Genomic DNA, 16006 nt, shown 5'->3' on the forward strand with positions numbered 1-16006 from the left:
CTCCTGGCCTCATGGGTGGAATGTCATTAAAATTGTTAATAATTTCATAATTAATAAACATTACTTCAAAAAAGCCACCAAAAATCTGGTGTTTCTATATCAAATGGTTTTGTTATATTTCAGTCTTCTGTGATGTATATAAAGTGTAATATTGGGATGCAAACACAAAATAGAATACATTTCAGCTGTATATCTGACATGGTACAGGAGTCTTCTTTTTTCTAAGCCTGTAACAATGTGTGTGAGGTGTATACTTTTGTTTCACAGTAGATTTGTTTAAGACTACCAATGAACACTCTGTGTGACCCTGATTTAGCCCACTGCACTAAAAGGTTCACCTGTCTCCTACCCTTCATCTAAAATGATTGAAGTGGATTTAACAAGTGACATGAATAAGGGTTCATAGCTTTCACCTACATTCACCTGATCAGTCTATGTCATGTTTTCTGTACTTGGTGTAGTGAAGGACACTCAACTTGTACTCCACTGACACAGATGACATATGATTTGTTTAAAAAAAAGAATAATACGATGATAATTGGAGCTGTATTATTCGATTTCAGTGCAGCCTTTGATGTTATTGCTCATAAATTGTTATTGAAGAAACTCACTTACCATGGTTTTGCATCACCTGCCATCACATGGTTGGAGAGTTATTTATCCAATAGAATCCAGAGAGTGTTCTTCAATGGAAGCTTCTCTAAGAGCAGCTATGTACAGTGTGGTGTACCTCAGGGCAGTTGTCTTGGGACTCTTTTCTTCTCTATCTTTACAAATGATTTGCCACTGGTGTTACACAAAGCAATAGTGACTATTTATGCAAATGATTCCACACTCTACAGTGTGTACATGTCAGCACCCAAAGCCAGTGAGCTCACTGAAAGTCTAAATAAGCAGTTACAGTGTCACAACGTCCACAGAAGGTGGCGCCTCTCCTCAGTCGGGCGGTGCTCGGCGGTCGTCGTCGCCGGCCTACTAGCTGCCACCGATCTGTGTTTCAGTGTCTGTTAGTTATGTCTGTTTTTTGATTGCACCTGTTTCGTGTTTGTCATTAGTGGGGGGGTATTTAGTCTGTCTGTGTTTAGTTAGGATTCGTGCGGGATTGTTCTTTGTTACGTGTGATAGAGGTGGTGTTGGTTTACTACTTATTGTCTAGGCATTAGGGTTACCGGGCTGCGCCCCGTCTGCCTTTTTGAGCGGAGCTTCGTTTAGTCTTTTGACTGTTGTGCTCCCAGCCTTATATGGATTTTGCCCTTGGATTTATTAAATCACGTTTGTTCCAACGGACCTCAGTCTCCTGCGCTTGACTCACCCTTAAACTGTTCTATCCGCCCGTGACATACAGTCAGTATCAGAAATGGTGATTAATAGTAAACTGGTCTTAAATACAACTAAAACTAAAAGCATTGTATTTGGTTCAAAACATTCTCTAAGACATAAACCTCAACTGGAGTTGTACATAAAGGGTGTGACCATTGAACAAGTTGAAGAAGCTGAACTCCCAGGAGTAACATTGCATGGTCAGTTATCATGGTCAAGTCATATTGACAAAGTTGTTGTGAAGATGGAGAGGGGTCTGTCTGTTGTAAAAATATGTTCTGTGTTTTTGACACTAAAATCAACTGTACTATTTGTTCAGGCTCTGGTCTTGTCCCATCTTGATTACTGTCCAGTAATATGGTCAGGTGCAGCAAAGAAAGACCTAGCAAAGCTGCAGCTGGCTCAAAACAGAGCAACACACCTTTCCCTTAACTGCACGTACAGAACTAACATCATGCATGCCAGGCTTTCCTGGTTGAGGGTTGATGAGAGATTAATTGAATCTTCTAGTTTTTACGGGAAATGTTACAGTGATGAAAACTCCAGATTGTCTGCATAATTAAATAACATTCAGCTCAAACAGACATAGAGAAAAGACCTGCCACCAGGGGTCTTTTCAGAGATCCCAAGTCCAAAAAACATTCACGGCAACGCACAGTATTATACAGAGCCATGATCGCATGGAACGCCCTTCCAAATACAATTACGTAAGCAAACAGCAAAATATCCTTTATAAAATGGATTAAACAACATCTCATGGAACGGAAGGACTGTGAGGGGACACACACACAAATACACACAAGTATTATTTTTGAGTTGTTGTTTGTATATCATATTTCAAATGTGTGTGACTTTGTCTATCAGTGTTTTGTTACTTGTCCTGTTTTCATGTTTTGTGTTTTTTGTGGACCCCAGGAAGAGTAGCTGCTGCTTTTGTCAAAGCTAATAAACACATACAGTACCAGTCAAAAGTTTGGACAGACCTACTCATTTAAGGGTTTTATTTATTTTTCTACATTGTAGAATAATAGTGAAGACATCAAAACAATGAAATAACACATATGGAATCATAGTAAGCAAAATACATTTTATATTTGAGATTCTTTAAAAGTAGCCACCCTTACACATTTGCACAGTAAACATTTTGAAAAACCCTGGAATGAGTAGGTGTGTCCAAACATTTGACTGGTACTGTAAGTCAAGTGTGATACAAACTTTTGTTATTGAAAAATGTTCTTCCGTATTTCAATCTACACAACTGACTGAGACACAACAATGACACACAGAAACAAACTGCATCTCAACTAGGCAGCCGGATGGGTCATTTGCATACGACGTTGTGCCTCACCCGAGTGTAAAGGCATGAATCTATATATAACCAGGCAGTGTCTTACTTAGAGAATGATCAAACCCCTGACAAACAAAGATGTGTCGAGGTTACAAAGCCTTTGGTTCCTATGCCCCTGTGAGTTCCGCCCAGAAGTCTGACTTCCTGCGCGTGACGTTAATTAACCTCCCCCGAGCCCCATTATTCCTGGGCATGATTTAAATGTTGTGTTGGTCTGCCCTAAATTTGTATGTGTGTGTCTTTGTCTGTGTGCGCGAGCATGTGTGTATGTGTGTGTATGTGTGTTGTGTGTGTGCGTCTGTGTGGGTGTGCGTCTGTGTGGGTGAGCCCTGATGTTGCATTGGGTCCTAGAATAGAGATAGAGGTCTTAGTGAGTGACACCTGTGAACTTTCTCTTGCCCTCACCCCTCCTCACCCCTGCCACGAGCCATGGCACTCAATTCAAAAGCCAGGACATTTGAATATTGGCTAGACATATTATTAAAAGATGTGTGTGTGTGTGTGTGTGTGTGTGTGTGTGTCTGTAAGCTCAACGGTCAGTGATAACGAGAGAAATGTGTGTGTGTGTGTGTGTGTGTGTGTGTGTGTGTGTGTGTGTGTGTGTGTGTGTGTGTGTGTGTGTGTGTGTGTGTGTGTGTGTGTGTGTGTGTGTGTGTGATCGATAGCTTTGTCCATTCATATATACAGTCATTGGAGTTAACCTGTTTGGGCTAGGGGGCAGTATTGAGAATTTTGGAAAAAATATGTGCCCATTTTTAACTGCCTCCTACACCAACTCAGAAGCTAGAATATGCATATTATTGTTCAAGTTTGGATAGAAAACACCCTGAAGTTTCTAAAACTGTTTGAATGGTGTCTGTGAGTATAACAGAACTCCTATGGCAGGCAAAAACCTGACAAGGTTTCATGCAGGAAGTGGCCTGTCTGACAAGGAGTCGTGCGTCTTGCATCTGTTTATTGAAAAGTAAGGATCTTAGCTGTAACGTGACAATTCCCAGGGCTCCAATAGGCTCTCAGGACGCGGGAAAATCATGAAGGTTGACGAGGCAGCCTCAGGCTGAAACAGATTATCATCTTATTCAAGTGTCCCATTAGGTGACAATGGAGTGAGGCGCGTGCGCGATTAGCCCCCGTGGAGTATTTTAATTCGGCTGTTTAGTTTATTGCAGATTCCCGGTCAGAATATTATCGCTTTTCTACGAGATAAATGGCATAAAAATTGGTTTTAAACAGCGGTTGACATGCTTCGAAGTACGGTAATGGAATATTTAGACATTTTTTGTCACGCCATGCGCTATGCTCGTGACCGTGGATTACCATTCTGATAGTGTCTAGAACTCACGAACAAAACGTCGCTGTTTGGATATAATGATGGATTATTTGGGACCAAACCTACATTTGTTATTGAAGAAGAAGTCCTGGGACTGCATTCTGACGAAGAACAAGAAAGGTAAGAACATTTTTCTTATAGGAAATGTGATTTTGGTGAAGGCTGAACTGCGTGGGTGTCTAAATAACTAGCCCTGTGATGCCGGGCTATGTACTTAGAATATTGCAAAATGTGCTTCATCCGAAAAGCTATTTTAAAATCGGACATATCGAGTGCATAGAGGAGTAATGTATCTATAATTCTTAAAATAATTGTTATGCTTTTTGTGAACGTTTATCGTGAGTAATTTAGCAAACTGTTAGTAAATTCCCCGGAAGTTTGCTAGTATGCTAGTTCTGAACGTCACATGCTAATGTAAAAAGCTGTTTTTTGATATAAATATGAACTTGATTGAACAAAACATGCATGTATTGTATAACATAATGTCCTAGGGTTGTCATCTGATGAAGATCATCAAAGGTGAGTGCTGCATTTAGCTGTCTTCTGGGTTTTGGTGACATTATATGCTGGCTTGAAAAATGGGTGTCTGATTATTTCTGGCTTGGTACTCTGCTGACATAATCTAATGTTTTGCTTTCGTTGTAAAGCCTTTTTGAAATCGGACAGTGTGGTTAGATTAACGAGAGTCTTATCTTTAAATGGCTGTAAAATAGTCATATGTTTGAGAAATTGAAGTAATAGGATTTTTAAGGTTTTGAAAATCGCGCCAAAGGATAGCCGTGGCTGTTACGTAGGTGGGACGAATTCGTCCCGCCTAGCCTAGCGAGGTTATTGAAGTAGAAGTCCTGGGAGTGCATTCTGACGAAGACAACAAAGGTAAGAACATTTTTCTTATAGTAAATCTGACTTTGATGAGTGCTAAACCTGCTGGGTGTCTAAATAGCTAGCCCTGTGATGCCGGGCTATCTACTGAGAATATTGCAAAATGTGCTTTCACCGAAAAGCTATTTTAAAATCGGACATATCGAGTGCATAGAGGAGTTCTGTATCTGTAATTCTTAAAATAATTGTTATGCTTTTTGTGAACGTTTATCGTGAGTAATTTAGTAAATTCACCGGCAGTGTTCGGTGGGAATGCTAGTCACATGCTAGACACATGCTAATGTAAAAACCTGGTTTTTGATATAAATATGAACTTGATTGAACAAAACATGCATGTATTGTATAACATAATGTCCTAGGGTTGTCATCTGATGAAGATCATCAAAGGTTAGTGTTACATTTAGTTGTGGTTTGGGTTTATGTGACACTATATGCTAGCTTGAAAAATGGGTGTCTGATTATTTCTGGTTCGGTACTCTGCTGACATAATCTAATGTTTTGCTTTCGTCGTAAAGCCTTTTTGAAATCGGACAGTGTGGTTAGATTAATGAGAGTCTTATCTTTAAAATGGTGTAAAATAGTCATATTTTTGAAAAATTGAAGTAATAGCATATCTAAGGATTTGAATAACGCACCACAGGATTCAACTGGCTGTTGAGTAGGTGGGACGCTTGCGTCCCACCTAGCCCATAGAGGTTAAAATAAATTTTTATGCCATTTTTCTCGTAAAAAAGCGATAATATTCCGACCGGGAATCTGTGTTTCGGCAAATAGAGGGAAAAACAGAAAGACGGGGGCAGCCAGTGCACGAGCCTAAGCCCTTTGTCTTCTGATAGACCACTTAGCAAAAGCGCTCGTGTGTTTCAGCCAGGGCTTTGAATTACGTCATTCAGCTTTTTCCCGGGCTCTGAGCGCCCATGGCAGCCGTAGGAAGTGTCACGTAACAGCAGAGATCCTTTGTAATGGATAGAGATGAAAAAGAAGGGCAAGAAATGGTCAGACAGGGTACTTCCTGTACAGAATCTTCTCACGTTTTGGCCTGCCAAATGAGTTCTGTTATATTCACAGACACCATTCAAACAGTTTTAGAAACTTTGGAGTGTTTTCTATCCAAAGCTAATAATTATATGCATATTCTAGTTTCTGGGCAGGACTAATAATCAGATTAAATCGGGTACGTTTTTTATCCAGCCGTGAAAATACTGCCCCCTAGCCATTACAGGTTAATTCCAGCAAAATCTGAAAACTACAGCATACAATGACATTCTAGACGATTCTGTGCTTCCAACTTTGTGGCAACAGTTTGGGGAAGAGCCTTTCCTGTTTCAGTATGACAATGCCCCCATACACAAAGCGAGGTCCATACAGAAATGGTTTGTCGAGATCGGTGCGGTGGAACTTGACTGGCTTGCACAGAGCCCTGACCTCAACCCCATCGAACGCCTTTGGGATGAATCGGAACACAGACTGCGAGCCAGGCCTAATCACCCATTATCAGTGCCCGACCTCATTAATGGTCTTGTGGCTGAATGGAAGCAAGTCCCCTCAGCAACGTTCCAACATCTTCCCAGAAAAGTGGAGCACGGGGGGACCAACTCCATATTAATGCTCATGATTTTGGAATGAGATGTTCGACAAGCAGGTGTTCACATATTTTTGCAGTGTCCACATGCAGTGTACATGTTACCACACTATGAGGTTGGAATAATACTGTGAAATTGTGAAAATTATGGTTAATGCCCTATTAGTGTAAGAGCTGTTTGAAAAGACGGCCTGAAATTTCAGCGTGTTTTGGTGGGATGGAGTTTTGGCCTTCAAGGTGACATCACCATGCAGTAAATTAGTTACTAGACCAATAAGACACAGAGTTCCAAACCTCTCTACCAATAACAGCACATTTTCAATTTTCTCTTCCCCAATCAGACAACTCACAGACTAGTCTTGGCAGAATTCTTGCTTAAGAAATAGATCTTTGCTAAGAAACTATTTTTGTTTCTGTTGACCATTTTATTTGAAAACAATCACAGTAAGGTAGTTAATTGTTACCCAGAAATGATTTGATATTCAGATAAAAATGGCTTTGTTGGACCTTTAAGGTATTTCTGTCATCTAAGCTATCTAAGGTATTTACGTACTTAAGGTACTTGAAGTATTTGTTAAGCTCTATTTTCTCATCTCTCTCTAAATTATGACCTTTAGGAAACTCTAAATCTCTCTCCCCATTTCTCTCTCCCCCTTATCTTCCTCTCCCCCCTTCTCTCTCTCTCTCTCTCTCTCCCCCCTTCTCTCTCTCCCCATTTCTCTCTCCCCCTTCTCTCTCTCTCCCCCTTCTCTCTTTCTTTCTATTTAGTCAAATAAGCCTGAGGGCAGATTGATAAACCTGAGGACAGATTGATAAACCTGAGGGCAGATTGATTAGCCTGAGGGCAGATTGATTAGCCTGAGGGCAGATTGATTAGCCTGAGGGCAGATTGATAAGCCTGAGGGCAGATTGTACACAGATCCACTGATGGATATAGGTTTATAAGCAGTCCTAATAAGAGTAGGATTACAAAACTTATTTGGCATTGTTTCACTCTGATTGTAAAGGTTAGGATTTGGGTAAGATTTTTCGAGATCTTTGCCTGTGGGCAACTCCTACCCAACATGTCCTAATATCGCCCAGAGGGAGTAGAGCTTTAACCTGGCCATTTGGATCAGACCAGACCTATGAAGGCCTTAACTAGAGCCCTGAGGCACAGTGATGAGTCAAGCCCAGGAAGACTACCCCTCCCTGGGTAGGACATTGCGTGTTTACGGGTTTACCGCTTGGTAGGGTATGCTCTGTATGCTCTCGTTGGCTGGCCCTTGCTTCATACTCGTCGCCAAAGCCATTGGCTCCAGGTCATCTACAAGTCTCTGCTAGGTAAAGCCCCGCCTTATCTCAGCTCACTGGTCACCATAGCAGCACCCACAAGTAGCACGCGCTCCAGCAGGAATATCTCACTGGTCACACCCAAATGCCAATTCTTCCTTTGGACGCCTCTCCTTCCAGTTCTCTGCTGCCAATGACTGGAACAAACTGCAAAAATCTCTGAAGCTGGAGACACTTACCTCCCTCACTAGCTTTAAGCACCAGCTGTCAGAGCAGCTCAGTGATCACTGCACCTGTACATAGCTCATCTGTAAATAGCCCATCCAATCTAACTCATCCCCATACTGTATTTATTTATTTATCTTGCTTCTTTGCACCCCAGTATGTCTACTTGCACATTGCACAATAAATATGGTCACCTAAGTCCATCCTTACCTTTACAGTCATCTCTGCCACAAAGATCGCTGTGAATATGTAGTTGGATAATGTGAGGAAGATGCGCTCCTGCAGAGAGAGAGAGAGAGAGAGAGAGAGAGAAAGAGAAAGAGAGAGACAAAGACAGAGACAGAGAGAGGGAGACATAGAGAGAGAGAGACAGAGCGAGAGAGAGCGAGAGAGATATAGAGCGAGAGATATAGAGCGAGAGAGACATAGAGAGAGAGAGCGACAAAGAGAGAGAGAGACAGACAAAGAGAGAGAGAGAGAGAGAGAGAGACAGAGAGAGAGAGAGAGAAAGAAAGAAAGAAAGAAAGAAAGAAAGAAAGAAAGAAAGAAAGAAAGAAAGAAAGAAAGAAAGAAAGAAAGAAAGAAAGAAAGAAAGAAAGAAAGAAAGAAAGAAAGAAAGAAAAAGAAAAAGACAGAGACAGAGAGAGAGGGAGACCAAAAGAGAGAGAAAGACAGAGAGAGACAGAGAGACACAATTAGACCTAACCAAATCATGAGAAAACAAAAAGATAATTACTTGACACATTGGAAAGAATTAACAAAAAAACAGAGCAAACTAGAATGCTATTTGGCCCTAAACAAAGAGTACACAGTGGCAGAATACCTGACCACTGTGACTGACCCAAACTTAAGGAAAGCTTTGACTATGTACAGACTCAGTGAGCATAGCCTTGCTATTGAGAAAGGCCGCCGTAGGCAGACCTGGCTCTCAAGAGAAGACAGGCTATGTGCACACTGCCCACAAAATGAGGTGGAAACTGAGCTGCACTTCCTAACCTCCTGCCCAATATATGACCTATATTAGAGACACATATTTCCCTCAGATAACACAGATCCACAAAGAATTCGAAAACAAACCCGATTTAGATTAACTCCCATATCTACTAGGTGAAATACCACAGTGTGCCATCACAGCAGCAAGATTTGTGACCTGTTGCCACAAGAAAAGGGCAACTAGTGAAGAACAAACACTATTGTAAATACAACCCATATTTATGCTTATTTATTTTCCCCGTTGTACTTCGTTACAACACTGCATATATACATAATATGACATTTGAAATGTCTTTATTCTTTTGTAACTTCTGTGAGTGTAATGTTTACTGTTCATTTTGATTGTTTATTTCACTTTTGTTTATTATCTACCTCACTTGCTTTGGCAATGTTAACATATGTTTCTGTCACGTCCTGACCCTTGTAAGAGGTCATTTTCCATAGTAGAGTGGTCAGGGCATGACAGGTGGGTGTTTTGGGTGGTTTTGGTTTTCTGTTTCATTGTGGGGTTTTCTAGATTTCTATTTCTATGTTTTATTTTCTATGTTTTGGCCAGGTATGGTTTCCAATCAGAGGCAGCTGTCTATCATTGTCTCTGATTGGAAGCCATACTTAGGCAGCCTGTTTTTCATGTGTGGATATGGGTAGTTGTTTTCCGTTTTGTATGTTAGTTACCTGACAGAACTGTTGGCTGTCATTTTAGTTATTTTCAGTTTAAGTGTTATCATTAATAAAATATGAGCACTCTACACGCTGCGCCTTGGTCCCCTTTAGACAACCCTTGTGACAGTTTCCCATGCCAATAAAGCCCCTTGAATTGAATTGAGACAGAGAGAGACAAAGAGAAACAGAGAGAGAGAGACAGAGAGAAACAGAGACACAGGTCAGTGTTCTGTTAAGGGGGATGAGAAATTGTTTGGGAATCTAAACAAGGGTTCAGGAAAGAAAACAAGCAGTGTAACCGGACTGCACAGACCCTTGCAACACATACACACACCCTTCAGCGTGGTCAAGTGAATGTGTGTGTTGTGTGTGTTGTATATATGTGTGTGTGAACTTTCATTCCCATGCGCTCACGCTTACTTCCGAGTAAGACTAGTTCATATCCACAACAGTTTCTGGGAGTCTTTGCGTTGACATCATAGTTTTGTTGTTTAAGAATTGTTTAAGAGTTCCGTGGGGGACACCAGTCATTCCTATCCTCTGTGACTATGTATTGTTCATAATTAAATTCATTATAAATGAACAGATTGTGAAATGAAGGGAGGAAGCAGGGAAATGGAAGAGAGACAGAGACAGAGAGAGAGAGAGGACAGAGAGAGAGAGACAGAGAGAGAGAGTGAGAGAGAGAAAGGGAGGGCGAGAGAGAGATGGAGGGAGAGAGCGAGAAAGAGAGGGAGAGAGAGAGAGCAAAGTGAGTAATGACAACAGACTAAAAATATGTGCCTGAGTTGCTTCTAAAGTAGTTTAGGATTAACTTTGCTATATATATTCTGACAGTGAGTGAGAGTGAAGTAGAAATAGAAGGAGAGATTCCAAAAGACAGTGACAGACACAGAGTAAAACATCTCTATCCCTCCACTCATCTAGTATGTCTCATCCCTCCATCTTCTGCTGAGGCTTGTTGCCTGTCGCCAAATTACTTCCGTATACGGTGAGTTTAGATTTCCGGTCCTTTCCTCTCTCGTCCCCTCGTTTCCTCTCTCGTCCTCTCCTTCCTCTCTCATCTTCTCCTTCCTGTCTCGCCCTCTCCTTTCCTCTCTTGTCCTCTCCTTTCCTCTCTTGTCCTCTCCTTTCCTCTCTCATCCTCTCCTTCTTTCTCCTCTCTCATCCTCTCTCGTCCTCTCTCGTCCTCTCCTTTCCTCTCTCGTCCTGTCCTTCTTTCTCCTCTCTTGTTCTCTCCTTTCTCCTCTCTCATCCTCTCCTTTCTCCTCTCCTTCTTTCTCCTCTCTCGTCCTCTCCTTTCTCTCTCGTCTTCTCCTTCCTGTCTCACACTCTCCTTTCCTCTCTCGTCCTCTCCTTTCCTCTCTTGTCCTCTCCTTTCCTCTCTCATCCTCTCCTTCTTTCTCCTCTCTCATCCTCTCTCGTCCTCTCCTTTCCTCTCTCGTCCTGTCCTTCTTTCTCCTCTCTTGTTCTCTCCTTTCTCCTCTCTCATCCTCTCCTTTCTCCTCTCCTTCTTTCTCCTCTCTCGTCCTCTCCTTTCTCCTCTCTCGTCCTCTCCTTCTTTCTCCTCTCTTGTCCTCTCCTTCCTTTCCTTTCCTTCTCCTCTTCTCTCCTTTCCTATTTTACATCCCTCAACATACAATCAGTTATGAATAAACAGGGGTCGACATTATTCATTATTTTCCAGCCCAGTCAACCTCATAATAACCCTTAAAGATGAAACATTGAATAAATGTCTGTTGTACCGTGAATTAATTTCATGAACCAAAGACCAGTAACTAAGCAGATGTTGTTTGTGGTGGTGTTGAAACATCAAAAGCCTGACAACCACATTGTGAAACGTGGTGCCAAGCTGGAGAATCATTTTTGAGACACTAAATCAATTATTCACCCAACATTCCACACTAAATGTGATCATTATCAAAGGAGAAATGTATTGTTTTGCAAATGCATAAGAGAAACACATAGCTGTTTACTGCTGTGTAAATGGGACAGGTCGAATAAGATCCTGTGAAAGTATGTACAGTGTGGTCTGAAATGATTGACACCCTTGATAAAGATGAGCAAAAATTACTGTTTAAAATAAAGACTTAAAATACAGAGTCATATTCGATGGACAAAAAAAAAAGGGAAATTATATTATTTTATACTAATGCAATTGCTCAGAGAAGGAGATTTAGTTTAACAAGTAATATATTTCTTCTCTCAAAAAGGTATGGGTCCAAATTATTGACACCCGTTTTCAATACCTTTCAATAGGATAACAGCACTGAGCCTTTCTCTAAAATGTTCTATGAGTTGGCGAACACATTGGGAGGGATCTTAGACCATTCATCTGTACAGACTCCTTCTAGATCCTTAATATCCTTCATCTGTGTTCATGGATTGCGCTCTTCAATTCAAACCAGAGGTTTTCAATGGTTTTCATGCATTCTTAATTCGAAGCAAAATCCACCACTGGTGTGCGGGGTCAAAGAGCTCTATTTTCATGTCATCCCAACAAACGTAAACGCCTGGAGATTACTAAACGCCATTGGCACTTGGATTGAAACTGGTACTTTGATCAGATGACATGAAAAATTGAGCTCTATGGCCAAGTGAATCAGTGGTGGGTATGGCGTCAGAATTAGAATGCATGACCAGAAAATAACCACATACCTACTGTAAAATATGGTGGTGGATTGTTGATGTTATGAGGCTATTTTGTTTCCACTGCTCTTGGGGCCCTTGTTAAGGTCAACGGCATCATCAACTTTTCCCAGTACCAGGATATTTTACCCAAACACCTGGTTGCTTCTGTCAGGAGGCTGAAACTTGGCTGCAAGTGGATCTTCCAGCAAGACAATAACCCCAAACACACATCAAAATTAACAACGAAATGGTTAATTGGCCACAAAATCAACATTTTGCAAAGGCCATCTCAGTTTGAATTGAAGTGGTTATTACATTTTCTATATTTTTTTTTACCTTTATTTAACTAGGAAAGTCACTTAAGAACAAATTCTTATTTTCAATGAATGCCTAGGAACAGTGGGTTAACTGCCTTGTTCAGGGGCAGAACAACAGATTTTTACCTTGTCAGCTCGGGGATTCGATCTTGCAACCTTTCGGCAGTTACTAGTCCAACACTCTAACTACTAGGCTACCTGCTGCTCCATAAGCACAGACCTAGGATATCAAGGATCTGGAAAGATTCTGTATGGAGGAATGGTCTTAGATCACTCCCAATTCCAATCTCCTTATCTTCGCAAGGTGAAGTATTGAAAGATATTGAAAACAGAGTGGTCAATAATTTTTTACCTCTACCTTTTTGAGAAAACATTATATTACTTGTTAAACAAAATCTATTTCTGTGAGAATTTGTATTAGAATAAAATAATAAAATTTCGCAATATTTTAAAGAAGAAATATAGCTCATTGTTTTAATTATTTATTTTATAGAGGAATTTCTTCTCATCTTTACAAGGGTGTCAACAAATTCGGACCCCACTCTATATATGCAGCAAAATCAATAAACTCCACAGTATTTACTAGTGATCTATAATGACAGAAAAATCTCCAAGGTCTCTACCAAATGCAACTCCCAATCAAGCCTTTTTAGAAAACAAGTAGGTTATCTAATTCAGAGTAAACGGTACAAGGTCTTACTCCCATCGCTTTACAGACAAGTGAAATTGCAAAAAGAGGCTGTGGAAGGCTACTGTACGTAAGCATGCAGCAAAAGCAATAACTGAAACTGCTTTTGTTCGTAATAAAACATTGACTAAATCTCTAGCGAATGTAACTCACAATCAAAGCCATTCATTCTAAACCACCAACAGTATATACACACCACATAAAAAACAATCAGCCACTAACAGTATATACACACCAGATAAAAACCAATCAGCCAACCAATCAGCCACAAACAGTATATACACACCAGATAAAAACCAATCAGCCACCAACAGTATATACACACCAGATAAAAACCACTCAGCCAACCAATCAGCCACTAACAGTATATACACACCAGATAAAAACCACTCAGCCAACCAATCAGCCACCAACAGTATATACACACCAGATAAAAACCACTCAGCCAACCAATCAGCCACCAACAGTTTAATACACACCAGATAAAAACCACTCAGCCAACCAATCAGCCACCAACAGAATATACACACCAGATAAAAAACACTCAGATTCAGCAGTAACCCTGGCCATTGAGATGGAGGCACAATGACATCAGGTAATGGAGCTACGAGCTCTGTGTGTGTGTGTGTCTGTGTTTGGCCTGCTAGCTATGGTGGGGAGATCTCTGACAGGCAATACAATCTCCATTTGCATCCAATTTCAATAATCACCTCATTACAGGGGCTTGGAATTACAGCGAGAGCACCAAATTAGAAATATATGTGCATCTTAATGTTTTCCACTGATTACAGTTGTGTGTGTGTGTGTGTGTGTGTGTGTGTGTGTGTGTGTGTGTGTGTGTGTGTGTGTGTGTGTGTGTGTGTGTGTCACTCACCACGCTATATGCCTCTATTCTAGGCCTCTCCATGGCGATGGTGATGCAGTTAAGGAAGATGATGACCAGAACGATGTGGTCAAACATCTTGTGGGTTATTATCTTGTTGCATGCCATTCGAAACCTGGAAACACACACACACACACACACACACACACACACACACACACACACACACACACACACACACACACACACACACACACACACACACACACACACACACACACACACACACACATCGTCATTCATAAAATAAACATTTATATAATTGGAAAGCACATTATGATGAGAGATGTATATAAGTAAAGTACAACATCCCAGACCGTGGTATGATCTGATAAACACGCTTGTGGTCTAAATTAATAAAGCATATTGCACATTAACAATATTGCCCATTCAGAAGTGATGATGTTGGAACCACATACAATCCCTTCTCACATCCACAGTAATTCAACAAACCACAGCTGAATAACTGGCAATTAAGCCTAAGCTTCATTAAATGAAACAGAAACGGGCATAACATACAGAAGAGAACCCACTCTGATGGATCCTGTCTGTCATAACATACAGAAGAGAACCCACTCTGATGGATCCTGTCTGTCATAATGTACAGAAGAGAACCCACTCTGATGGATCCTGTCTGTCATAATGTACAGAACATAACCCACTCTGATGGATCCTGTCTGTCATAATGTACAGAAGAGAACCCACTCTGATGGATCCTGTCTGTCATAATGTACAGAACATAACCCACTCTGATGGATCCTGTCTGTCATAACGTACAGAAGAGAACCCACTCTGATGGATCCTGTCTGTCATAACATACAGAAGAGAACCCACTCTGATGGATCCTGTCTGTCATAATGTACAGAAGAGAACCCACTCTGATGGATCCTGTCTGTCATAATGTACAGAACATAACCCACTCTGATGGATCCTGTCTGTCATAACGTACAGAAGAGAACCCACTCTGATGGATCCTGTCTGTCATAATGTACAGAAGAGAACCCACTTTGACGGATCCTGTCTGTCATAATGTACAGAAGAGAACCCACTCTGATGGATCCTGTCTGTCATAATGTACAGAAGAGAACCCACTTTGACGGATCCTGTCTGTCATAATGTACAGAAGAGAACCCACTCTGATGGATCCTGTCTGTCATAACGTACAGAAGAGAACCCACTCTGATGGATCCTGTCTGTCATAATGTACAGAAGAGAACCCACTCTGATGGATCCTGTCTGTCATAATGTACAGAAGAGAACCCACTCTGACGGATCCTGTCTGTCATAATGTACAGAAGAGAACCCACTCTGACGGATCCTGTCTGTCATAATGTACAGAAGAGAACCCACTCTGATGGATCCTGTCTGTCATAATGTGCAGAAGAGAACCCACTCTGATGGATCCTGTCTGTCATAATGTACAGAAGAGAACCCCCTCTGACGGATCCTGTCTGTCATAATGTACAGAAGAGAACCCACTCTGATGGATCCTGTCTGTCATAATGTACAGAAGAGAACCCACTCTGACGGATCCTGTCTGAAATAATGTACAGAAGACAACAATAGCTCTGTCCCTGTCCCAGAAGACAACAACAGCTCTGTCCCTCCAATCTGTTTAATCTTCAGGCAAGCAATCATTATGATTTAAAAAAATATATATTTCACTTTTATTTAACCAGGTAGGCTAGTTGAGAACAAGTTCTCATTTGCAGCTGCATAGCAATTCGACACATACAACAACACAGAGTTACACATGGAATAAACAAAACATACAGTCAATAATACAGTAGAACAAAAGAAAACAAAAAGTCTATATACAGTGAGTGCAAATGAGGTAGGATAAGGGAGTTAAGGCAATAAATAGGCCATGGT

At 41.0% G+C, this 16006-nt stretch overlaps 1 protein-coding gene across 1 annotated transcript in view; it reads right to left on the reverse strand.

Annotated features, from left to right (window-relative positions):
- The window catches only part of LOC106578905 (voltage-dependent T-type calcium channel subunit alpha-1G), a 252055-nt gene that overhangs the window by 98400 nt on the left and 137649 nt on the right, over nt 1-16006 (reverse strand). The window contains exons 17-18 of the mRNA XM_045702368.1: nt 14126-14249; nt 8170-8238 (exon numbers count right to left, since the gene is read on the reverse strand). Of these exons, the coding sequence (XP_045558324.1) occupies nt 8170-8238; nt 14126-14249 (193 nt within the window). The remainder of the gene's footprint in view (nt 1-8169; nt 8239-14125; nt 14250-16006) is intronic.

The sequence above is a fragment of the Salmo salar genome, chromosome ssa19 (assembly GCF_905237065.1).
Source record: "Salmo salar chromosome ssa19, Ssal_v3.1, whole genome shotgun sequence".
NCBI classification, from domain to species: Eukaryota; Metazoa; Chordata; class Actinopteri; order Salmoniformes; family Salmonidae; genus Salmo; species Salmo salar.